Source organism: Tachypleus tridentatus, chromosome 4 (assembly GCF_004210375.1).
Source record: "Tachypleus tridentatus isolate NWPU-2018 chromosome 4, ASM421037v1, whole genome shotgun sequence".
In the NCBI taxonomy this organism is placed as follows: domain Eukaryota; kingdom Metazoa; phylum Arthropoda; class Merostomata; order Xiphosura; family Limulidae; genus Tachypleus; species Tachypleus tridentatus.
In genome coordinates, this window is record NC_134828.1 from 53,532,877 (window position 1) to 53,560,527 (window position 27,651).

Genomic DNA, 27,651 nt, shown 5'->3' on the forward strand with positions numbered 1-27,651 from the left:
AACCACACTAGAAAAAAAAGGCACTGTGGAAAAACACTTTTCAAAACTACATGTTGACATCTTTTATGGAATTTAGTAAATACTGCGATGCCACCGAAAATTAATCGCTTTTATGCAAGATTTATATACAGCAGACGAAAAATATTCATACACTCAGACAGAAATGATATGGTAAAATCAAACATTTAGAATTTCGAAGATCGAACATCAATTTTACGTTATAGCAGTGATAACAAACCAATGAGTGTCAATCTTGAAAATAAGAACCATCGAGAAAGAAACCTGCAACAAGCCTTTATAAGCAACGTGCAGCATCTCTTAATAAGTAAGCATCCACGACCACAAAGTTGAGTTGAGAAAAGCGTTCACGTGGTCCATTCAACAGCACGCAACTTAATCAAGAATAATTTCCATTTAGAAAAACGACCACGTGAAGTGTACAAAGATTGCTTCTACGATTTATCCACAAAGTAAAACGTACTCTTTAAAACTGTGTGAACAGTACCTAGCTGAAAGAAGATAGAAGCACTTGGTAACACTCAATGAACTATATGTATACATTTATAACTATAAGAGGTGCTGTGCCATTTTTTACCAGTCAGTGGGTAAGAATAAGGCATGTAGCGAAACGTTTTGATGGAGTTCATGATGACTGCTGGACAGTTGAGAATTTTGGAGAGTGGATACAAAAGTCAGAGTAAACTCAACCTATTAGCAAATAAGTGTTCTAGACCATTTATGTCACACAAAAATATCGGTTTTGTACAGAAACTAAGCCAACAGCGTATGAGTTCACCAATAAAAGGTTTACATGTTCCAGTTTTATTTCCGTTTAAGTGTCGTTTACCAAATGCAACAGAAAAATGAACTGGTATTCATGATATTCCGTATGAAAACGCATAACTCAAGTCGCCTTACGTAGCGCTTACGCATTTCCGCGTGATAGGGCAGTTCATATGATCGTCGTGCAATAAATGGATTGAGGAAAGGCTATATGAAGGATTTGTTTGCTTTGGGCATGACAGATTTGTGACAGAATTTTTTTAGTGGAACATTTAAGCATCAAAATGTTTTGTTTATTTGTTTTTAATTTAGCCCAAATCTACACAGGAGCTACCTGTGCTACCTAATTTAGCAGTATAAGACTAGAAGGAAGGCAGCTAGTCATCACCTTTCATTTTAGTTTTTGTTTTCCTTTTTTATTTTTTTCTTTAATTTATTTTTTCATATTTATTTTTTATCTGTATATATATATATATATATATTTATTTTCCTGGGCGCTCAATCTAATTCTTTAATCAAGAGTGGTGCGAAGAGAAAGTTCCTTTCTGAGCACCTCCGGTTATCTCTATCTCCTGAGGAGATGGAGAATTTAAACCGAAACAACTGTCAGCATTTTGTTTGTTTGTCATCACCACCCGCCGCAAACTCTTGGGCTACTCTTTTATTGACGAATAGAGGAATTTTCTGACACATTATAACATCCCCACGGCTGAAAGGGCGAATATGTGATGGAGATTTGAGCCCGAAACTCTCTGATTACGATTCGAGTGCCCTAACCCACCTGCCCATGCAGGGCCGAGATTAAAATAAAGTCTTTGGCATAAAGATGAGTTGACTGTTATTTAAATCTTACTAAATAACTTTTGAAATAATATAACAGTGTTTTGAGTGTTTTGTTTGTTTTCTTATAGCAAAGCCACGTCGGGCTATCTGCTGAGCCCACGTTTTGAGTGTCAACTGAAATATGTTAATAAGTCATAGATTATAATAAAAAGGCACTATCAACATTCAGAATAAAAGAAATATTTAAAATAGTTTTCTCGAATGGTTCAAGATCACAAAGCAAAGATTAAACTCAGTATATATTGGATTTATTACCTTATAGAATGTGATTTAGCGCTGACATCCTATTTATAGTATCCTGAATATTTTTGTTGATTCTGTCATATGGTAAAGTTAATTATAAATGAAACTACCGTTATTGTCTGATAGAGACTTATTTAGAAATTAAAAATTGTATGGGCTCTTCATAGAAAAACTGTTTAAAGGTGAACGTTCCGATCTCATCAAATAACTAAACTTTTCTAAACAGTGTATAGCTTTTACGTGGTTCAAAATGTCGGTATTTATCAAACAGGAACACTAAATAACACTGGATGAGCAGCACAAGTAATGTTCCATGATACAAGCTGTATCTATATAAAGTTGGTAGTATTCACACAAACTGGATAATTTAGTGTCGCTCAGGTAAAAGTTGAGAACATAAGTTAGCTTAAACAAGTGAACGTAAGAAGTGCCAAACTACAGGTGCATTTGTGAGAGGAGAACAAAGTTTTAGTGTCATGAGGTGAAGTAGTTTCGTATGAATACAGTGATGAGTAGTGAAATCACATTTTACTGGTAAGGTGTTGAGAGTTTATTGTGATGTCGGGCAGTCGCTGTGTCGAGAGGCAAGGTGAGCTTGGTTTCAAATAGCTATAATATTGAGGGGTGAGCTTAGTTTCAGACAGCTATAGTGTCGAGAGGTGAGGGCAGTATCACACTACTACATTTATGAAAAGTGAACGTAATGTCAGACGCGTAGGTTATTAAAACGTAAACGTTGAATCTGACGTGAGAAAATGTTGAGAGTGAAACAGTTTAAAGCTGGTAATGTATCAAAAAATTAACTTCGTCAGGCAGTTTAGGTGTCGTGAGGTATAAGCAGAAGTTTTGTCATATAAAATAACTGTGTAAAAGTTATTATCATGCCAAAGTGGTGTGAAAGATAAATTTATTTTTAAAGTATTATTAATGGCATTAATACTATTAATGTATGAATAAGATCAAATAATTTAATGCAAAATGTTGATGAAAAAATAAAGTTAAATTTTTAAGAATTTCACAAAAGACTTTATTAAAACCACGGAATAACAAGTTAATTTTTTTTGTCAAACAAATATAAATGTAGATATTTTGCGCGTTCGCGCGTGTGTGTATGCTTATTGTTTAGTTTGTCATTTTGAGAATTTAGTAAGATATTTAGAAGACCTACTAATACCGATTCATTTATCTGCTTGTACAGCAATGATATTACCTTTTCTTGACTCATTTACCTACTTAAACAGCTATAATACTATCCCTCTTTAATTCAAGTGCCTTGATAAACAGCTATGATACTATCCCTTTTTAATTCACCTGCCTAGATAAACAGCTATAATACTACCCCTCTTTAATTCAGCTACCTCGATAAACAGCTATGATACTACTCTTCTTTAATTCACCTGCCTAGATAAACAAATGTAATACAACCCCTCTTTAATTGTTTGTTTGTTTTTTGAATTTCGCACCAAGCTACTCGAGGGCTATCTGTGCTAGCCGTCCCTAATTTAATAGTGTAAGACTAGAGGGAAGGCAGCTAGTCATCACCACCCACCGACAACTCTTGGGCTACTCTTTTACCAACGAATAGTGGGATTGACCGTCACATTATAACACCTCCACGGCTGAAACGGCGAGCATGTTTGGCGCGACGGGGATGCGAACCCGCAACCCTCAGATCACGAGTCGCACGCCTTAACACGTTTGGCCATGCCGGGCCCCCTCTTTAATTCATCTGTTTAGATATACAGATATAACACTACCTCTCTTTAATTCAGCTGTCTAGATATACAGATCTAATACTACCTCTCTTTAATTCAGCTGTCTAGATATACAGATCTAATACTACCTCTCTTTAATTCAGCTGTCTAGATATACAGATCTAATACTACCTCTCTTTAATTCAGATGTCTAGATATACAGATCTAATACTACCTCTCTTTAATTCAGCTGTCTAGATGTACAGATCTAATACTACCTCTTTTTCATTCAGCTGTCTAGATATAAAGGTGTGACATTATCTCTCTTTAATTCAGCTCCCGCAAAAACCGGTATTCAGCATCGTCACTGTTTGTAAACCAATAAAAAGATATATATATTTGGAAACGTGATGTCCATGACGTCCTCAGTAAAATGTTCTGTTAAACGAAATGTGATAATGAGGTGATAAAATGAACCTGTCTGGGGTAGTTGACTATTAATTGTACATTTCACGTTTTAAAAAGGAAAGAAAAGTAAAAAGAAGAAACGCTCGTCCAAATAAATGATTTATTTGATATTAAATCAGGGGTAGTTCATTTCTTGTTTTGTGAAACATATCCCAAATCTAAAGTGATAAACGGTTGTGACTATAATTGTTAATTTTCTGGTAGCTAGAGTTTCACGGATTATGATCCAGACTTAAAAGCTACTTTGACATATTTTATGTACTCTCTGACATGCCCATGAACATTGATATTCTAAAAGCAATTATTCTGTATTTATAAAATACATATAACATAAAATGAAAACATCTAAAGAAGATTGGGGTAGAAATAAAGAAGCAGCCAGTAGCTATTTGGTTAAAAGAAGAGGAGGGGGGGAAACAACAACAATACTTCCTTTTGGGGAAGACATAAAATGTAAAATATAACAAACTCACATAAAATATAAAACATAACAAACTCACATAAAATATAAAACATAACAAACTCACATAAAATGTAAAATATAACAAACTCACATAAAATATAAAACATAACAAACTCACATAAAATGTAAAACATAACAAACTCACATAAAATATAAAACATAACAAACTCACATAAAATGTAAAACATAACAAACTCCTAGCATCATATTTGTAATTTTCTAAACACATTGTTTAATTCTTCTCTTAACCCTTTTCAACTATCCTAAAATATTGTATAGCGTCAAATGCTATCTTTTTATCTTACAGATGGTTCTCATTTTTACACTGTTTTGAAAATTGTTAATATTTATATCGATAAAAGAACAGAGTGTACGTGGGTAATTTTTACGACTTTATTAGATAATGTCTTTTGTTTCTGGCTAAACACAAAGCTACAAAATGAGCTATCTGTGCTCTGCCCACCACGGGTATCGAAGCCTGGTTTCTAGTGTTAAAAGTCCGTATACATGCCACTGGTAGGGCTTATTAAATTATGCGCTCCCAGCAGTACATCTACGGACTTATACTGCTAAAAATCGAGTTTCAATACCCGCGGTGAGCAAAACTCAGAGAGCTCTTTGTGTAACTTTGTGCTTAATAAAAAACAGCAAGTTCTCGCAACGTCATCATACGTGTAAAAAGAGAATAGGTGTAGCTAGTACTAAGCATTGCAAAAGAAAAGTTATTTTGTGGATGGATCTATCGGCTTTCAGGACCTCATCTTAAACAGCAGTGTTTATATGATAAGGTTTTGTGAGTGTCTTCGTTTATTTATAGACGCTTAACATTCCTCTACAGTCACTCTGTTGAGTTGTAATACAGCTCAAATTATCTTTTAAACAAGAAATGCTTGGTGGATATCAAGTGTTGTGAAATAGGTTTAATCCACTTCGATTTCTTTGAGACGCCCCGAGCGGCCATCAGCTTCGTTCAGAACTCTACGTTCCTAACTTCTTACGTTAGAAGTCTTACTTTAAATACAAAGCACTGCATTTAAATGTTATAAACTTTCTGCAATCAAATACAAAGAAACATATAATATGTTTTGTACATGAAATACGAATTTTATTCCCTGGTATCGATTAAAATTGGCCCTCCTTGAGGTGTTACTTTTTGCTTAATTATTTAACTCTGGTTTTAGCTCGTTACGTTCTGTACGACATATTGGGTAAAATTTTTATCTCGTTTAGTCACCTTTAAGTTGCCAACTTATTGTAGTATCCTCACTTTGTTTTGTATTTTTTAATATATCAATTGACTCTTACCGAAACTTGTTTCGTTCTTTGAACAAATAAATTACAAATGTTCCTAATTTGGTTCGTCAGTTTTTGGAATGTAATTCAATACCGCCTTGATCTTTAAACAACCAATGTGTCAGTGTATTCCTTTCATTTCATATCTTTTCTCTTAATAAAACATATAAGGTTTAATATAAGTCATTCACGAACCCCTCCACAGAAAAAGATGAAAATCAAAACGTCAACAACTGTAAAAACAACGCAAGATTAGAAGTAACACTGAAATCTCGACGTTAGGTGTTTAATAAACCTTAGTAAACTTTAGATGTGACGAGAATCTACTTTAAACTAATAAAATATTTGACGTTAACTAATTGGCCAATAATCGGTTTACTTAGAATCACTCAGAAGAAAGAGCAACAGTTTTAAATAATCGATATTCTTAAACTTTCTTAACATCAAGACTATCTCATGAGATGCATGTACATGAAATTGCCTATTTACAGAATATTGATTAGCATTAAGTAATAAAATCTTAACTTATAACCATAGAATCTCTAACGAACAGTTTCCAGAAGCCTCTTCAGCTCAATTATCAGATGAATTTATGCTTTGAAAACAAAGAAAAAATATCAAGAAACTTCAAGTTCATTTCTTGTTTTTGACTATTGCACGTTTCTAATATTTCAAAGACCTACGCTAGTACAGGGGTAAGTCTACGGTTTTACAACGCTAAAATCAGGGGTTAGATTCCCCTCGGTGGTCTCAGCCGATAGCCCGATGTTGCTTTGCTAAAAGAAAAAAATACACAAGGTACACAAGTAATGTTTCGAGAGTTAAAGAAGTTGGACAAAGTAATATAATATTATCAAAAAAAAAGAATAATACCAAGACGTACAATATTTTTATTCCTAAGCTCTACCACAAGAAAGAATGGATTTTTTAAGTGACGTAAATGTTGTTAGTGTCTCAAAGACGAATTGATAAGTGACGGAAATGTATTTAGTGTCTTACAGATGAGTTTAATTGGAAATGAACGTATAGAAGGAGTTAAGGGCATTGTATTAAAACTATTTTGAGTATAGAAATCCGTATTACGCAACAAATATAAAGTCGCGGTAGAACTACGTGTATACGAATTACACCTATATGAAACTAAACACCAAATGTTCCGTACAAGTTATCGTCATCATCAGGTACCCAGTTTTTAAATCTCCGCAATAGATTTCGAAGAATACTTACAATTTCAAGCATACAGGGAAAGACGAAGAGATATCGTTAATACCTGGTTTTAAATGTTTAATCAAAAAGTCTTTGATTCATAATGTTTTATCGTTCTGTACTCAGCAGAGAATAGTGGTCTTTAGCAAAAGATGTTCCGTTAAACTTGTTGATTTATGCATATTGTGCTGATTTCCTTGGTTCGGTTTGAGATACTCTTTGATTTTAGCCGCCTGATGGCGCTCCGTAAAACTATCTTTACAACAGATACATGTAAAGTTGTAAACAACGTACAACTCTCATAGTGTTAAAATAGAATCTCTCACCTTCAAAAACTTTTAAAATGTAATTTGGATTGGAATGTGACTATGCGAAATTCTGAATAAAAAAAAAGATGTGAAAGGTTTACAGTTAAATATATAAACCTAAAAAAGTGAATTTAAATAATAGAACACCGAAAGCTTTAAAGTTTCGAATATCTCAGTTAAATATGATAAAAGCTTCTGAACACGACAGTTCTTCTTTGAAGAGTACAGGTATCATTAACGTAACTGTTAAACTCCTGTAGACATTACATTAGCCGTATCTTCTTTTAACAACAGAGAGAAAATGTTCGTTAAGTAAGGGCATAATTTAGATCTCATTGCTACACCATTCGTTTCATCATAAAATTTGCCTTGGAACATGAAATATGGAGCAGTTTAAAAGTATGATTACGCACTCTTCGCAATACTGTAGTTTTTACCGTGAACATTTTTTAAAGGAGTTGGATGTCAGTGTCAGACCACATATCTTGGGAAATTTTCCACAGACTCTCCCTCTGTAGGTGTACTTGGGATTCGACGACCACGTTTAAACAAACTAAACACATCTCCATCGAGGAAAGATTGTCGATTTGGAATCAGTTTCTTCTGCCCACTTTCTCACAAAAACAGTTATTTATTTTTAGATATGACTGGCAACTAGTGTATTATCTTGCTAACGGCACTGGGGGATATTCCAAGCTTCATTGCAGTTGCTTTACAGGTAACCATAGCCTTCACTTTGTGGATGAGGACGCAAATCTGTATTGACTCAGAATGTGATTTTGGAGCTTGTAACCATCACAAGTACTTTACTGCGCGAATTTTACCATTTTTATTGAAAAATGAAGGATCTCTTCTTTTCGAAACTTTGTGTCATTCGAATCTGCACCGATTAACAATCTTGCTTTATGAATGTACTACTGTGGCGTACATCTCTTCAGTTAGAGATAGAAACTGGTGATATAGTACTGTAGAACGCTCGGAACTTCGTGTGAACTAGATATACCAATGATGAACATGTCGCCAGTGAAGTAACGGATCACATTTGCGGTGACACCATAAACAAATCATTTATGCAACGTTTTGATATATAAGTAAACATTTAAAATCGTATGGATGTGAAGAAGAGCATTTAGTGCTGTAAAAAATAAATAAAAAGTTGTGAAAAAACGTAGTAGTGAGCCATATTAAGTTAGTTTGCTTTTGAGCGCAAAGTTGCACAATGGGAATACATTTTCGAGCGTTTTAAGCCCTCACATTACTATTATGCCAGGGGGGGATATCCTATGGGAAAAATATTTTTTACTGCAGGTAACGTAAACAGATTATTGTAAAGTTTAATTAAAACAGTGTCATAATGATGGATAGTAAACATTTGTGTTTATATATACATATGAGTTATCATGCACCGTTATGTCCCTAAAATGGTTTGAAATATAAACTTCGTCAGTGAAACGTAAACAAACTGTTTGGTTATAAAGTGTAGAAGCTTCCAGATAAGATGTTTGGAAATAAAACACTGTAAATCAAATGTCTTATTGCATATATGTTTTGTTTTATCCAAGTTAGATGTTGTTAAAGGCCTCACAGTGGCACAACGATATTCTTCAGACTCCCTCTGCCAGAAAACAAGGTTCGATACCCGTGGTGGGAAGAGCACAGATAGATTTGTGCTTAATTCCAAACAAAAATTGTTTTTGAAGAAAATTGTAGGTAGTTCTCACAAAGGAGAACTAAAATTAGATTTCGTGGTAGTTTTATAAAACGTACCTGAAACTAAATATAGTACTTTTCTTAAACAAATCAATATGCACTCTCATACAGAAAAGCATTAGAGTTGATTTTACTATAATATTTGATATTCCTATGTCAAACAAATACATACATAAAAACAATTTAATCACAGACACTGAAAAAAGTATAAAGACTTCCATACAACCATAATTATTGAAGTAATTTCAGACAGAAGAGGTTTTCTTTTCTCCAATAAAAAGTTATTGTAATCACCACGCACGGTGTTTAACAAGTATTTTAATGACAAGATATATAGTATTACACAACAACGTTATTCTGATGTAAAACTTTAAGTAAGATGTTGTTTTTAAGAAAGATTTATCCTTACTTTTACAGTTAATATATTTTGTGATGAATGTCAGGTGGATTTGGTCGTTTATTTTTTGAGTTTCGCGTAAAGCTACACGAGGGCTATCTGCGCTAGCCGTCCCTAAATTAGCAGAGTAAGACTAGAGAGAAGGCAGCTAGTCATCACCGCCCAAAGCCAACTTTTGGGCTACACTTTTACCAACGAAGAGTGAGATTGACACTCACATTATAATATCCTCACGGCTGAAAGGGCGAGAATGTTTGGTTTGACGAGGATTTGAACCTGCGATCCTCAGATTACGAGTCAAGCACCCTAACCATTTGTTAGGTAAAGCTGTGGAGAAAATTTTTTAGAATGCACATATAAGTAGTGTCATGCGATTAAACCTTTAGTATATATTGAGTTACTATAAGTGCTATACATAAGTATGTGTGTGTGTGTGTGAGTGTATGCTTTCTTGTAGCAAAGCCACAACAGGCTATTTGCTGTGTCCACCGAGGGGAATCGAACCCCTGGTTTTACGTTGTAATTTCAAAAGACTTATCGCTCTATTACTGGGGGCCCCATGTATAGATAGCCATATAGAAAGATTTTTTTTTTGCAATAGAATTGTATACCTATCATAGATACCATATTCCGAAATATAAGTATGTGTGTGTGTGTTTTTATGGCAAAGCCACATCGCGCTACCTGCTGAGCCCACCGAAAAGAATCTAATCCCTGATTTTAGCGTTGTAAATCGTAGATTTACCGTTGTGCTAGCGGGGGGCTAAATATAAGTAAAATATATGGTATATACACAAAAGTACAAAGAAGTTACTTTATGTTACACTAAGAATATGTAATGTACATTCTAAATTACTTTCTTAGATACATGAAAATCGAATTTCTAAGAGTTCAGAAAACTTATTTTTTGAATTATTGGAAATTAAAATTTTTTGTGAAATAGCATTTTACTGAAAGGTTTATTTAACGTATCTTTAGTTGTTACTTTTCATAGATAACCAGTTATCACTCTGCAGTATAAAACTAGAATGAAACAAAAATTATAACGAGGAAGTCATAATTTTTTTTTCCCTCTTTAAGTGTTGTTTGAAATAATCGTCGAGTTATTACTAAAATTAAACCATCTACAAATTTCTGTGAGTAAAACAAAAACTATTGATCTGCCATATCTTCATCAGTCTAGAGGACATAGATTACGAAACAAGCTTGTGTTCTAGTTGTAGAGTATAAGCTTGTTGTGTTCGTTATATTCCCTCGGGTTTCAAATAATGCGATTTGTTTCAAATCATTTATTCATTAAGTTAATGGCCTGTTTCTAGGAATCACAGTCGCGCTCTAGCGGATTAGTTGGAAGATTGGCCGCTCAGACCGCTTAAGCTTCTTACGAAACCTGCTTATACTCGAAAAATCTCAACAAAATAAAAGTTGCACGAGAATTCGAAAAAAAGGAAAAGGAAAACATACATAAGAAAAATTATCCTTATTTTAGATGCTGAACATAATGTTGTCAAATCGTAGGGATGAAAGTAATTCCTTATGATTAAACACTTGATCGCAACAACACAAAAACATCTCGTAGTGCGATATGTACAAACTTAATAACATTCTTTATATCTTCCACATAATTTATAACTGTAATTTTCTCTTTACTAACTACACATCATCAAACTACTTTTCTATAAGACAGATAGATCTTCTTGTGGAATCTCTTTTGCTTATTATCAGCGTAGTTTCGAATTCAATACAAATTTTATTCCAATGGTTCACCGGAAGTTGCGAACTGTTTTTTCTGTTTAAAATATTCTCTATGAAATTATTATTTCTCTGTATGATATTTGCTTTTTTCTAATCATCTCTTGTTTTGCCTATAACTACAATTTTATTTTACTCCTTAAAACGTTGTCTATCGTGGATGTATAATCTACTTATTTCTGTGTTGTCTCTTTAATAAGATAGATTTGATAAAAATAGTTAGGCCTGACATGGCTAGGTGTTAAGGCACTTGACTCATAATCTAACGGAGGCGGGTTCGAATCCCCGTCGCACCAAACATGCTCGCACTTTCAGCTGTGGGTGCGTTATAGTGTGGCAGTCAATCCTACTATTCGTTGGTAAAAAGAAGCCCAAAAGGTGGCAGCGGGTGGTGATAACTAACTGCCTTCCCTCTAACTGCTAAATTAGAGACGGTTAGTGCAGATAGTCTTCTTGTACCTTTGCTCGAAATTCAAAAACAATAAAATACTTAAGCTTTTAGTTCGGCCATAGTTCATAAACTACTTTGTTGTTGCTTTTAAGAACTTTTCTTACCAACAAAGTAAGTAATGTACCCGTTGCAAAGTTAGATTTCTAAACAACTGAGCTTCAGGTCATCTTAACAAACAACATATTAATCTCTTTTGCTCATTTCGTGCTCTTTAAATATATTTTTTGATACAGTGTTTCATCCTTAAAACTACTAAGCCAGATTATTATTGTTATTACCTTAGCATCCCTGATAACGAAATTTTTGTACTAAACTAGTCTGAGGCCGAAATAGTTCATGACATAAATGCTTTTCCACAGTGCTAGAAATAGTTATTATGATTTGTTATTTACACTGGCAGCCACTCTTAGACAAGCTTTATAATATTTAAAATAAATAAGTTGTGACAAAGTTCTTTTTTAAACACGTTCTCATTTTCTGCTTTCTTTAAGATAAGATTACTTTAAATAACTACTTTATTTCATTAAGTGCGGATTTCGAACATATTTCCTTTGGTTTGTTCTCTTCCATATAGTGGCTGCTGTATTCTAGATCTTAAAAAGCTGAAATTTCTATAAATTGTGATTGAATGTATTATTTAGTAAGAGTACATGTCCTCCAAGTGATCCAGGTATTTCTGTAACTTATAATCGTACCGTATTATTACGATTTATTTTTGCCTTAAAATTATTCTTTAGACTGGGTGTGGCTTAATGATATGAGTACAGTAAGCTGGTCACTTGTTGCCCTTCCTCTTGTCAGTAAATAAGAATTAAGCATCCTATATTAATTCATGTTGTCTTAGTAAACTTCTTTGTCAGTGAATTCTTTCGGTAGTTTCGAAGCTAGCACGACCCTACTTGGTAAACAAGCTCAAGTAGCCCTTGAGAGCGTGTCCTGATCTATATAACATAGCCCGTTAACAAAAAGGACTAAATGCCTTGAAAGGTCACTTAGACAATAAAAAATTCTAGCTGTAGGTCTCTATGTTTGCTGAACACAAATATGGCACCATATTACGTGTTCCTGATCCCCTCCCATTGTTCCCAGGGGTAGTATTTTGAAACTGTGCCCCTACGCCTATTTCATGGTGAGCAAAACCAAACTTGGTATACGTGAAAAGGTACCAAGGTAGGTGTCGTCACAGGGTTTGTGTTTCGGGTTCTGGTTGTAGTTATAAAAGTAACTGAGGTTAATAAAGACTTCTTTGGTACATTAGGACCCTAGTAGATAACAATGGGGTTTTTAAACTCTGCAGCGAAGAGCGGGTAGTTTATAGTAGAGGTTTTTAAAGCACATCATAGTTTAATCGGCTAACATATGATTAATATAGGATATAGTTCTTAGTATAATTTCTAGAAATGAGAGGATTTAACATCTGGACAATTAAACAATGCATTATAATCTCGATTCAGTAGCATTGACCAATACAGCATTAACTTGGACAGATAAATCCAACAGCTAAAAGACAACTTTCTCTGATATATCTGGTCTGCTGAAATGAGGTTGTTCTACATACTAATTAGTGTAATAATATCGTACTGTAAACATAAGCGGGATATTTAAATCAATTACTCTGATAACATTGTAATATAGATATAATTTGGTAATACACGATAATCAGTCTTACGACACAATTTAACAAACATAACTTAGCTACGTAAAGTAATGTGTTCAATACATTTCTTATACGAAATTTTATTACACACATAAGTTTGTTATATATAAGAACCACACTTTCATAACACTGCAATGAACAATAAATTGGGTTACACACAAAGATCACTCTAATAACACTGTACGAAAAAACTGTTGTGCAGACTACGCAGTAAGGATGATAAAACACTGTGCTCAAGACATATACAGCGATCAGACCATCGATATGTACCATAGGTATCAGATGTTTATATACAGCAATCAGACAGTCAGTGCTGTAACATACACATCAGATGTTTCTACACAGCAATCAGACTATCACTACTGTAACATAGACATAAGATGTTTATATACAGCAATCAGAATTTCAATACTATACCATAGGCATTAGAAGTTTATATACAGATATCAGACTATTAGTACTGTACCACAGGCATCTGACATATACACAAAAAATTTAGACTAGCAGTATTGAAACATAGATAATAACATGTTGAAATACAGCAATCAGACTATGAGTTCTGTAGCGTAGGCATCGGACGTTTACATACTGCAATCAGACTCTCCGTAAGGTAACATATACATCAGATGATTATATACAGCAATCAGATTATCAATACTGTACAATAGGCATCTGACGTTTAAGTACAGCAATCAGACTATCAATACTGTACCATAGGCATCTAACGTTTATACACAGCATTGAGAGTGTAAAATAGGCATCTGAAGTTTGTATACAGATATCAGACTATGGATACTGTACCATAGACATAACATATTTATATTCAGCAATCAGACTATCAGTAATGAAACATAGGCATCTGACGCTCATATACAGATATCAGACTACCACTACCGTAACATAGACATAAGATGTTTCTATACAGAAATCAAACTTTCAAGACTATATCATAGGCATCTGACGTTTGTATACAACAATTAGACTATCAGTAGTGTAATATAAATATCAGATGTTTATATACGGCAGTCAGATTATGAATACTGTTCCACAGGCATGAGATGTTTATATACAGCAATCAGAATTTCAATACTATACCATAGGCATTAGAAGTTTATATACAGATATCAGACTATTAGTACTGTACCACAGGCATCTGACATATACACAAAAAATTTAGACTAGCAGTACTGAAACATAGATAATAACATGTTGAAATACAGCAATCAGACTATGAGTTCTGTAGCGTAGGCATCGGACGTTTACATACTGCAATCAGACTCTCCGTAAGGTAACATATACATCAGATGATTATATACAGCAATCAGATTATCAATACTGTACAATAGGCATCTGACGTTTAAGTACAGCAATCAGACTATCAATACTGTACCATAGGCATCTAACGTTTATACACAGCATTGAGAGTGTAAAATAGGCATCTGAAGTTTGTATACAGATATCAGACTATGGATACTGTACCATAGACATAACATATTTATATTCAGCAATCAGACTATCAGTAATGAAACATAGGCATCTGACGCTCATATACAGATATCAGACTACCACTACCGTAACATAGACATAAGATGTTTCTATACAGAAATCAAACTTTCAAGACTATATCATAGGCATCTGACGTTTGTATACAACAATTAGACTATCAGTAGTGTAATATAAATATCAGATGTTTATATACGGCAGTCAGATTATGAATACTGTTCCACAGGCATGAGATGTTTATATACAGCAATCAGACTAACAATACTGTACCATAGGCATCTGACGCTTGCATACAGCAATAAGACTATCAGAAATGTAACATAGACATCTGACATTTATATACAGTAATCAGACTACCACTATTTTAGCATAGGCATCTGACGATTATATAGAGCAAACACACTATCACTACCGTAACGTAGACATAAGAGGCTTATATACAGCAATCAGACTCTCAGCACTGTAACATAGACATCAGATGTTACACACAGCAATCCGACTATCAGTCCTGTAACATAGGTATCTCACATTTTTATACAGCAATCATACGACCAATACTGTACCATAGGCACCTGAAGTTTATATACATCAATTAGACACAGTACTGTAACATATACATCAGATATTTATATTCATATATATATATATTTATACTTATTTATTTATCGTTGTATACAGCGATCAGACAGTCAGTACTGTACAATATTATCTGACGTTTACATATAGCAATCAGACTATCAATACTGTAACATAGAAAACAGGTGTTTTTATACAGCAATCACACTATCAATACTGTACCAGAGTCATCTAACGTTTATATGCTGCAATCAGACTATCAAAACTGTACCATAGGCATCTGACATTTATATACAACAATTAGACTATCAGTACTGTAAGATAGATATAAGATGTTTGTATACGGCAATCAGACTATCATTACTGTAGCATAGGCATCAGATGTTTATATACAGCAGTCAGACTATGAATACTGTTTCACAGGCATCAGAGGTATATATACATCCATCAGACACTCAGTAGTATACCATAGATATCAGATGTTTATATACAGCAATCACACTATTAATACTAAAACATAGGCATCTGAAGCTTATTGGACAATCAGTAATGTAACCTAGACATCAGATGTTTATATAGATCAATCAGACTATCGATACTGTACCATAGGAATTTGACGTTTAAATACAGCAATCAGACTATCAATGCAGTACCATAGGCGTCTGACGTTTGTATACAGCAATCAGACTATCTGTACTGTAACATAGACATCAGATGTGTATATAGAGCAATCAGAATATCAGTACTGTACTACAGGCATCTGACATATACATAAAAACATCAGACTATCAGTACTGTAACATAAGTAACATAAGCATCAGATGTTTGTATAGAGCAATCAGATTGTCTCGTAGTACTGTACTTTAGATATAAGATTTTTATACACACACACACATATATATATACTTATGTTACACGTACATTCAGATTGTTATCATGTACCAAATACCTAATACGTTATGCACAGTAACTGGTTTGAAATCATTGTAGTGCAGACATAAGTTGGGTATAAATATCGCTGAATCTGAAAATACTGTACTGAATGATGACTTATTTATACACAGTAATCAACCTGATAAGACTTCATGCATAAGTTAATCATACAAGGTAATCCGTGTTATAACACAGAACCTCATATATCAGTTAATAATACACAATAATCAGTGTGATAATACAAAGTGGAGTTCTGATTTGATAAAACACAGATATCACACTAACAACACAATACAGCAGGTATAAGTTGCTTGTACATAATAATAAGTCCAGTAACTCGGCATTACAAACTGAAATTGGTTATTTGCAGCAACCGGTCTTATATTATCGTATTGTAGACACCAGTTTGTTAATCACAGTAATTATTCTAATTACACATTACTCCAGGAATAAGGCCTGAAATCGGTCTGATAACACTGTACTTACTAAAGGTAGAAATTGTTTATACCCTGTTATATGTTTCATAATGCAGCAATTTTAACATTATGTGGTTATTCACGGTAATTATACTGATAATACAGTACTTCAGACATAAATTTGTGATAATCAGTAGTCAATCCTGTAAAACTGTACTGTAAAGATAAGCTATGTATATAAAGATACATCGGTTATACACATTAAAAACTCTAACAAGACTGCACTGCACACACATTTCTTATATTCAGTAATCATTCTGATAATAATCTGGTGTAAATATGCGTTGGTGGCTCACTAAAGTCGGTCTAGTAAGATGGCAGTGTATGTACTGTTTTGTAATATGAAGGGTCGTAGGTTTTAACTGTCATCAGTTAGGTAATACCGGTATCTTATAAAGGGGTAAATTATTTACCAGAACGTAACATTCTTTAGAATATTCAGCAAATGTTGCGACAATTTGTTCTGTAGTAATGCACTCCCCCAACGGCACAGCGGCATATCCACGGATTCACACCGCTAGAAACCGAATTTCGATACCCGTGATGGGCAGCGCACAGATAGCCCAATAAACAAACTACGATAATAAATAAAGTTACTTTCGCATTCAACAAATATTACGATATATGGTTCTGTAGTGATAGGGCAGGTATTTAACACTTGTTTTTATAGGTGATTTTGTTGTAAAGGTTTATGGTGTTCCGATCTTTAGCATGCGTTTCGATAGATATTTTGTAGTAATACATAACGGTGTGCCAGTATATAGCATCTGCTTCTATAGGTAGTTCTGTAGTGACGTATAACAGTATGCTAGTATTTAGCATGCGTTTTGATAGAAGGTTCTGTATTAATGGATAACAAACAGTATGCTAGTGTTTAGCATGTGTTTCGCTGATATTAAATAATTAGTATCTGTAATGAAACCAGGTTTCTAAATACTGTTTTTTGCTGTTATATCTGCATCTCGTTACAGTAAAGTTTGCTGTAATTTATAAGCTTTTAGCGTATTTTGATTTTTAAGACCAGGTTCTAGTACATATTAATAAAATGTTTACCCGTAGTTCATGTTAACACAATGTGTTTCGTGTTCAGCTAGAAGATGTTTATTTTACATACGTAATTTTACATTATTTACTCTTATTAGCTGTTGTCATATTCTGTGTTTTGTATGTATTCTGTATGTGTGCGTGTTTTCTTATAGCAAAGCCACATTGGACTATTTGCTGAGTCTACCGAGGGAAATCGAACCCCTGATTTTAACGTTGGAAATCCATAGACTTACCGCTGTATCAGCGAAGGACTGTGTTTCTTGTAATAAGATACTCTGAGATAGTACGGTCTTGTAATAGTGCTTCAACTCGTAGTATATCTTAAATGCTTATGCATCATCGGCAATTACCAGGCAGATCTGACGACGCTCGTTTTCTCGTCTTCCTAACTCAGTAGTAAAAGACTAGGGAGAAAGAAGTTAGTCAACACACACTCCATCGACAGCTCTTGGGTTACTCTTTTACCAATGAATAGTAAGACTGCTCGTGACGTTATAACGTTTTCCCTAAAAGAGAGAGCTTGTTAGGAAACGCAGATTCAAACCCGCGACCCGAAGAGCGTAAGTCGAGGGCCTTAACCACCAGGCCTAAATTACACAGTTACAGGGTAAAATGTAGTGGCATACAGAATCTGTGAAGATGCTCTGGTTTTCGGAATAGTTTATTGTATTGTATAATATTCAGTGTCTGATGTAAAAGCGCTTCTACGATGTTATACTAATGATTTGTTGAATTTAGTAATATTTTATTTGATTATAGAATTATTGTTTTATTATAGTCCTCGTATGCTATGTTTATGGGGACTTAATTTTGTTTCACCTTTGGTTTTCTATTTTGTATTTAAATTTATTGTTATGTTCTCAAATCAGGTTTTTGTTATAGTGTTTGACGTTATTTACAACTGTTCTTTTTATCTCAGTCTTCAGATATTTCTTTTTAACCGGGTTATGAATTCCGAGACATTCATTCGGTTATTCGTTCTACTTGGCTGCTGGTTTGTTTTTTTTAATTTATTAAATAAATTTCACTCATAAAATACTGATAACAAAATGCATGAAATTGCAAACAATTTAAAAGAAACTGTCTGCGCTTTGAAATGTGAGCTTAAACTGAATTCAGTAATGAAAATAGCCAATTTAATGTTCCGTTCTTATTTATAATAATTACAACGCCTTCATTCATTAGCTAAGTACCGTTGTTGTCAGTGATATTTTGAGGCTTAATCCCAATGATATATGATGACTCATAGTTAAGTATTTAACGTAGTTCATCGAAGAATGGGCAATGCACGAATATCTCGTGTATTGCAAATATTTTTATGCAGTAATCATCGTAAATTATCTTATTGTCAAAACGATCTATACAAATTATAAAGATTTTTTGAAACATAATAAAATGTAAACGAAATGAAAGATCAGATATTCGGAAGTTACAACTAGAAATGTCTTCCTACATTCACCCTCACGTAACACATCCAACTAATCCAGGAATTGCTCTTGTTCTCCATTATAATGAGAAGATTGTTACGTAAAAATTACAGTTACTGCGTTAAAAAAAAGTTGTTGGAACATCATAAAATGAGAGAAGTTTCACCAGCAGTAGATTCACTGTAAATTTAAAATGAGATTTCACTTTTGATCGATAATAATTTATACTAGATATTCTGAGTGTGAATCAATTCACCATTTACATTCATACGTTCTCCTCCGCCAGGGTGCTTTCTAGAAGTATCCTGAACGTAAAACCAGTAACAATGGTTAGTTGATAAAGCAGGACGTGACGTGTCTTTCCTTGATATCTAAATACACAGGTATCAGGCAACAACTTTTTCTATCATTAAACTTTTACATGACAAATATTTACGGTCCTCGACTTATGTACACATGCAAAAAGAAACAAAAAACACGCGTATATAAAGACAAATACAGTCAAATACGTCGGAGTCTTACGAGCATTTGTTTTTGCTAATGTTTAAGAGGAGTATTTAAAGTACTGGTAAATACATTATTATAGTTGTATATACAGTAAATGTGTACGTTTTTTTTAGAATTAATTACTGAATTCGAATGAATGAATTTATATTCACGTAAACAAAACTTAAGAATATGACGAAAGGATAACTCAACTTTTAAAGCTATTTGAAAAATTAATAAAAACTAAAATACAGTTTTAATATTTTAAAGTTCTTATTTCTCTACAATATACATATATATATTTCCAATAGTGATATTCTGTATTACTCCATTTTTTTCTGCTGTTGTTTATTAAGAGTAGAGCTTGGAGAAAACAATAAGTAACAACAATGGTTGTGTGTGTTTTCTTATAGCAAAGCCACATCAGCTTATCTGCTGAATCCACCGAGGGGTATCGAACGCCTGGTTTTAGCGTTGTAAATCTGTAGACTTACCGCTGTAGAAATAGTGGGCAATAACAATAAAAATAATAGTTCTCAAAGAGATAATCCATTAATTTTTACGTTAGTACTCTGAAAAGTATATGTTATTAATTGCAAGTATATAAGTAAGAACACAAACGTGAAAGCTTTACTTTCTTGTTTCCGGTATACTTGATGTGATAAAGTAGAAGAAACAAACATAAAGAACAACAAATATTTTGGGCTTACGAAGTGAAATGAAGTCCTACATTAAGAACTATGGCATCTTTAATGTAACTAATGAAATAAATATAAATCTTTCTATTACAAAGAACGAAAGCTGGCTAAACGGACACCAAAGAACTGAAGAGATGAGAAAGGGGTGAATTAAACCCTATGTCTCACCTCAAATATCTTCTTGTCAGATACGCTGCTATTATCAGTTGCAACAGATCCATGACTGAGCGTAGCACGGTGACTGTCAGCTATTTAGAAGATCAATGCCTCAGGCTAGTTCAGCTGTGAGCGACAGTTTGGAATTTTAATGAGATGTCAAGTGCAAAGAAGGAAAAGGGTAAGCCCTCTACCTCCGTCTGTCAAGGGACAATGTTGACACGAGCTGCCCTAGGTCTTATCGCTATTTGTACAGAGTTCTGCCTTTCGGGTAACAAAGGTTTATAACGTTTGGCTATTCAATAACGGGTTGTTATCTCTGCCAATAATTTACATGATTCGAGTGACTCAAAGACAGTTGCTTACTTGTTTTCATCTAAAAACTAAGGACCGAAAGACATATAGATTCTCACTTTCTAACTGGTATCGTCTTATAGAATAACAGAAGCTATTGAAGCTAACCAAACTGTTATTTGTTTGCATTTAACTTTAGACCTCGTCTTCCACTTTTCTCGCTTTTACCAAAACGACTTTATATCTAGCAAGGATAATAATTTGTTTTTAAAGCAATCAAAATCCTTGCTAATCCTAGGAAGTTAAGTGTTATTGATTAAATGGATGACTGAGAAAAACAGATTTTTCAAAACTACTTTTAATGTTTGAGAGTTTACGGAATGAGTATTATAATTTTCAGCAGTTAGACATTTATTAATGTGTCGAACCCAATTCTTTTTTACTGATTTGAAACCTTTACGAAATGACAGAGACTCTGGATGGATGCTAATAAATATTCAGCTTCTCCTCTCTATATATTAAATATATACATGTCTATTTGTCTAAAGACGTAATGAAAGTTTTTCTTCTAAACATTAAGGAAATATAACGACAGTGAGGGATTCTTATTATTTCTATCACAATCATAAAACTCAATGTTATTAGTTTCAAATGTTACCACTTCATTTGGAAATATTCCATTATATTTACTAACATTTTTAATTAAGTGGACTAATTTAAAATACTATCTATTCATTATCATTTTATTTTTGTAATTATTTTGAATGAAACAAAAATGTTCTTTCTCGTTCTCTCCTATCTATGGCATTATTTAGCAGATGACAAGAAAAGCAACAAATATCAATTTAATAAATCTCTTTCGTTAGCCTTACGGAACGTCTAAGGACCTCGATGATGGGGTGGATGGATCGAAAATAAGAGAACCCTAAACAAGTGATGTAAGTGTTGTGGTCCGAACTATTAAACAAAGAATTATGAGAACCACCAGACCACCCAAGGACTCGATGAAATTACTAAAAGATCGAAGTTATAGAACAGCGTTTGATTCTACCAAGTTCGTGTCACTGCCATGAGACAACGTCACAAACAGATTGTGTTAGATTCTTTTTTTTTTCTTATAGCAAAACCATGGTACTAAATAAACGAATGTTACCACATGGTACGTGAGTTTGAGGGATTTTCTCATTCCTCGTGTTAATGCTTTTGTTAAAACTGAATACATTCTTTAACAGTTTCTTGCTTGTAAATATATAGTAACTTACCACAAAGAAAATTCTTTGAACTTTCAATGTTTTACAGTGGAAAAATAACAACTATGGAACATTTTAATACATAATATATGTAAACTACATATAAACATGTGTAACCTTTGAAAATAATATCATGTTACTTTATGAAAAATCAAGACTAAACAATGAAATAACTAAAATTGCACACAAACTAAAATTCTTAAAAATTAATCTAGCATTTCACAAGATTGGCAGTGCTAATAAGTTTATTCAACGTTTCGTCATTCCGTCTTAGATCCATAATCTGAGGGTCGTCGGTTTGAATCCCCCTCACACCAAACATGCCCGCTCTTTCAGACGTGGGGGCACTATAATGTTACAGTTAATCCCACTATTCGTTGGTAAAAGAGTAGACCAAGAGTTGGCAGTAGGTAGTGATGAACAGGCTGCCTTCCCTCTACTCTTATACTGCAAAATTAAGGACGGCCAGCGATGATAGCCTTCGTTTATCTTTGCGCGAACTTCAAAACAAACCAAACCACTTTAAACCAGGCCCGGGATGGTCAATTGGTTAAGGCACTCCACTTGTAATCCGAGAGTCGCGGATTCGAATCCCAGTCCCACCAAACATACTCACCCTTTCAGCCGTGGGGGTGTTATAATGTGACAGTTAATCTCACTATTCCTTGGTAAAAGAGTAGCTCAAGAGTTGGCAGTGTGTGGTGATGACTAGTTGTCTTCCCTCTAGTCTTACACTGCTAAATTAGGGACGGCTAGTGCAGATTGCCCTCGTGTAGGTTTGTGCAAAATTAAAAAACAAACAACTAATGAGCCTTGTTGAGTAACAAATTCCTGCACTAATTATTAGAGAATATTAGTGTTACTAAACTAGTTCTTCGTAAATACTTTAAGCTTGCTAAAGATGTCTCAAGTAGCTTAAAAGAGAAAATTTTCAGAAATAGAATAGAACAATCTTAAGTTTCAGTGCTTATAAAGTATAGCAGATGTTTCATCCATAAAAAAATAAATAACATTAAAAAAATTAAGCTGGATTTGTTTCTCTACGTAATTATCGTATTCAACCAAACTTCTTATTTTAATTCTTGTTTTTAGACGTCAAGGCTTTCAAATAGAAACGATAACTTAGTTGGGTCTAATTAATATTTTTTATGCGTTTTGACGTGTTTCAACTTAAAACAACACATTGTACTATCTGCACTGTGTCCACCGCGGGAAATTATGCCCCGGATTTTTGCGTAACTTACGGACGGATGACGTACAGATGACGAGTGTATTGGAAACAGAGAGATTCACAGTATAATTTCCTGTTGCATAATAAAATACATTCACTTTTGTAATTATTCTGTTTATCCTTAAATTGATCGCAAATAATAAGATAATTTTGTCTCACATTGTACAGTCTGTGCAAACCAAACGTACAAACGTGTCATAATAATTACACGATTAGTTTGCGTTCAAGATATATCGCCTTCGTTTTCTAAAAAAAATATAAAAATGAATATTTTAACTTCAGAAATTGTCGTCTGCTCTTAAACATTTTGACGTTACACAGGTTACATGTTCTGTAAATTCATGTCTAGGCGAAACTTGTATTTTTCTCTTTTGCGTTACTTGCCAACCCTAAAAACAAGGGCTTAATAAACGAATGAGATATTTAGCCCTAGAAACCAAGAACTAACAAAGAACTTAGTTATCTCACAGTATTTAAACAGATAATAAAAATATTACGTATAAGCCTGTTATACGTAACTGTAAACGAATATCCCGGTGGTACAGCGGTAAGTCTAAGAATTTACAATACTAAAAGCAGGGATTCGATTTCCCTTGGTAGATTGTGGAGATTGCCCGATGTGGCTTTACTGTAACAAAACACACACACGCTGTAAGCTACCAAATTTCTACGGAAGTTTCTAACTGACATCATGAAACACAGTTTATAGGAACAACAAATAACTACATTCGAGGTATTTTTATTACATGATGTGAGAAGGAAGCTCAAGACAGAACGTTTGAAACTGCGAAAACGAAAACACATGAAAAATAAAATGCCATGGTCATTATGTACTAATATGGTCACGGTCATTATGTACTAATATGAATTTTTAAAATCTCACCTCCGTGTTTTCGTTTTACTGACTCAAGCTGAGTGTAAGCACAAGCACTTCTACCTCGTGTCGGACTGGACGAGTCTGAAGGCGTGACATAGGCAACGTGAGTTACTTGCCATGAAGAGCTCATGTACTCTTTGTTTGAACTACATCACATAAAATAGAACGTCAATTATATTTTCGAAATTTAAGAATCAGATTTACTATAGAATTAAAGTATACCCTTAAAGTAAATCACATTACTTTAAAAAATCAAACAATATTCTTAATAATAAAATAAAATAAAAATACTTGGATTGCACGAGCGGTTTCATTATTAAGAAACAACGTTCATAACATTTATACACACATATCTATTATATAAGTATATTGGTTAAGAAATTGTATTTTTAGACCAAAACTTTGGATATTTAAGTAAAAATTAAACATTTGCATTTTATAATCACTCAGTGTGTTTAAATTAATTTCTGTATATGTTTACAATAAGATCATCAATGTCAAAATGTATTAAAATGTTAGTATAGATTTTTGTGAATCACAAAAACATTTCCTATTATGTATATTTGAAATTTCCAATTCTTCTAGTTGTTTCCACACCTTGAAAGTTGTTAAATATGTATTGTTTATTTGAAAACAGAAAAATACATAGAAAAATGCTGTTAAAGAAAATGCGAACATCTTCTTCGAATGTTTCTTTACAACGGTTACCTTTCATTTTGAAAATCAAACATATTCTCCAACCAAACAGTTTTTAATGTATATAAAATCACTATCAACGCAAAGTACAAGAAGAGTTAAGGGCCCAGAATAGCCCCACTGGGGAAGGTTTTTAAAATAGTACCAAAAACTAAAAAACGTATTGGCCCGGCATGGCCAGGTGGATAAGGCACTCGACTCGTAATGTGTGGGTCGTGGGTTCAAATCCCCGTCACACCAAACATACTCGCTCTTTCAGCCGTGGGGGCGTTGTAATGTTACGGTTAATCCTGCTATTCGTTGGTAAAAGAGTAGCCCAAGAGCTGGCGGTGGGTGGTGATGACTAGCTGCCTTCCCTTTAGTCTTACACTGCTAAATTAAGGACTGCTAGCGCAGATAGCCCTATTAAAGCTTTGCGTGAAATTAAAAAACAAAGAAACATCTTCTGTCATGATCCCACTGATACTTAGCAATTTACGTTACCAGTTCTACTGCCTTTTGAGCCATGATCTCTTCGAGGTCATTCATAAAGAAGTACTATTGCTGAAAACGATATTTAACTTTCACTCAGGAATCTCAAAAAATCAATTCATACATAGTTGATTCAAAGTTGATAAATCATTCAAACATAATAATGAAATTTAGATGTTATCATATAACAAGAAAAACGGAATAAAGTAAGGGATGTATCAACTCATGTTAAACTTGTTTGCCTGTTTGTTTTCATTAAATTATTAAGAACCATTTTTTCTGATTCTGACTATAGAATATGGCTGTGTTTACGGCTGAGAAATGAAACCGAGGATAACATTTCTTTAAGTTTAAGGTTTATTTTGATAATATTTTCATGATTAGCCATTTTACGAAAATTTAATCACCTTGTCTTTTTTACTCTCCAAATTATATGTTTCCTAATTTTTCCTTTCGTTTACATCAACATATTTTTTGTTATTGTGTCATTTCTAATGTAGAAAGTCTTTAAACTGATGAATAAAGTAACTGAGGATTTTAACCTATCGAATACATGAAAGATTGTATTTTATCATAGATAAATTTTTATGTTTGTTATATTACTGCGGATTCGAAATAAGAATCATTCAAAATTTATATTTTAACTGTCAAATGTAATAGCCTAGGACAGCTTAAGTTCGGAATATTCTTTTAAATATCTTAACACTTATTGTCTCTCATACATTTTTCTATAGAAAGACATACTATACTATTTTGTGACACATAACTCTTTGTGCGAGAAAACATGCGATACTATAATCTAACACAAGTTAGATAACATAACATAAGTTATGCTGCTCATAAGTTTCCCTCCCAAGTATCAACCATCTATGACTATTGGAAGCTCTGACTTGTCTGTTTAATTAGCCTTTGTGTTCGCTTATTTGTTTCTTTTGAATTTTGTGCAAAGCTACACGATTGCTATCTGCGCTAGCCGTTCCTACTTTAGCAGAGTAAGGCTAGAGGGTAGGTAGCTAGTCATCACCGTCAACTCTCGTGTTACTCTTTGATCTGCACATATAATGCTACCATGGCTGAAAATGCGACCATGTTCGACTTGACAAGATTCTATCCCTCGACCCTCAGATTACGAGTCGAGTGCCCTAACCACCTGGCCCTGCTGGGCTGATGGTTTTCTACAATAAATTATTGAAATTCATCATATTTTGTTGAGTTCCTCGTGAAACTACTCGAAAGATTTCTTCATTAGATGTTAGAGATTAGAGATTTCTTTGTTTGTTGTTAAGCACAAAGATACACAATGGGCTATCTGTTCTGTGCCCACCGAGGTCTCGAAACCCATTTTAGCGTTACAAACCCTCAGACTTATCGCTGGATTACTGGACGAGAGACAGCTACTCAACACCATCCTCTCCTAATCTTGAGCTAAATCGATCGAATAGTGGGATTGACAATTACATTACAACGACCACACGACTAAGGTTCTATCTAGTATTTATTACATACATACACAATTCTACTTTTTCACACTAAAACCATCATTTTTGACATCAGCTGACTCAGATTAAGTGTACATTTAACGTGAAAAATCAGTCTGGCTTCTTCTATTGGTACAATAACAGGAGCTTCTCGTTCGATTTTTTAAAGAGTAAAAACGTAAGAATAATCCACATTACTTTTGGTTACTTCCAGTAGTTGTTCACTTAGTTCACAGGAACCATAAGTCTATCGACAGTACCGATTACAGACAAAGTTAAATCGAGTACCAGGTGACGATTTCAGGTGTTGTGTCTCTACCGACAGGCGGTTGTCTTGCATAAGGTAAAAAATAATTCGTTTAGTGATATGACCAGTGACATTCTAGTTGTATATTATTCTTTTGCTTCCTCATACTGTGCTTTTATTAATTACACTATACTGCACTTTGTTGTTCAGCTTTACTATTTTCTCTAAATGCGGGTGAAAACTTTCTATAATTTTTGTTTTTGCCTAATGTGTGCATATGAGGTCAACTTCCTGCAGTATAATTGGGCTGGATTTAATAAAGGCGAGGTAGCCAACTTTCGCATTTAGCTTTACTCAGTGGATGGACAAACACAAACGTCCCCGTAATGGTCTTACTATAAAGTTGATTTGCTTCCTGCTATCCATTTGAAAACCAGCCTTTAAATTTTACGATGTACAGACTGTGAGTCAGTTGGGAATGATATCTTGATGACACTGCGTATTTGTGGTTTGTTTTTTGTTTGCTTTCTTTCTTTC

The 27,651-nt window shown here is 33.8% G+C and overlaps 1 protein-coding gene across 1 annotated transcript in view; it reads right to left on the reverse strand.

The window, feature by feature from the left end:
* The window catches only part of LOC143248336 (uncharacterized), a 77,382-nt gene that overhangs the window by 27,969 nt on the left and 21,762 nt on the right, over positions 1-27,651 (reverse strand). The window contains exon 5 of the mRNA XM_076496706.1: positions 24,229-24,368. Within this exon, the coding sequence (XP_076352821.1) occupies positions 24,229-24,368 (140 nt within the window). The remainder of the gene's footprint in view (positions 1-24,228; positions 24,369-27,651) is intronic.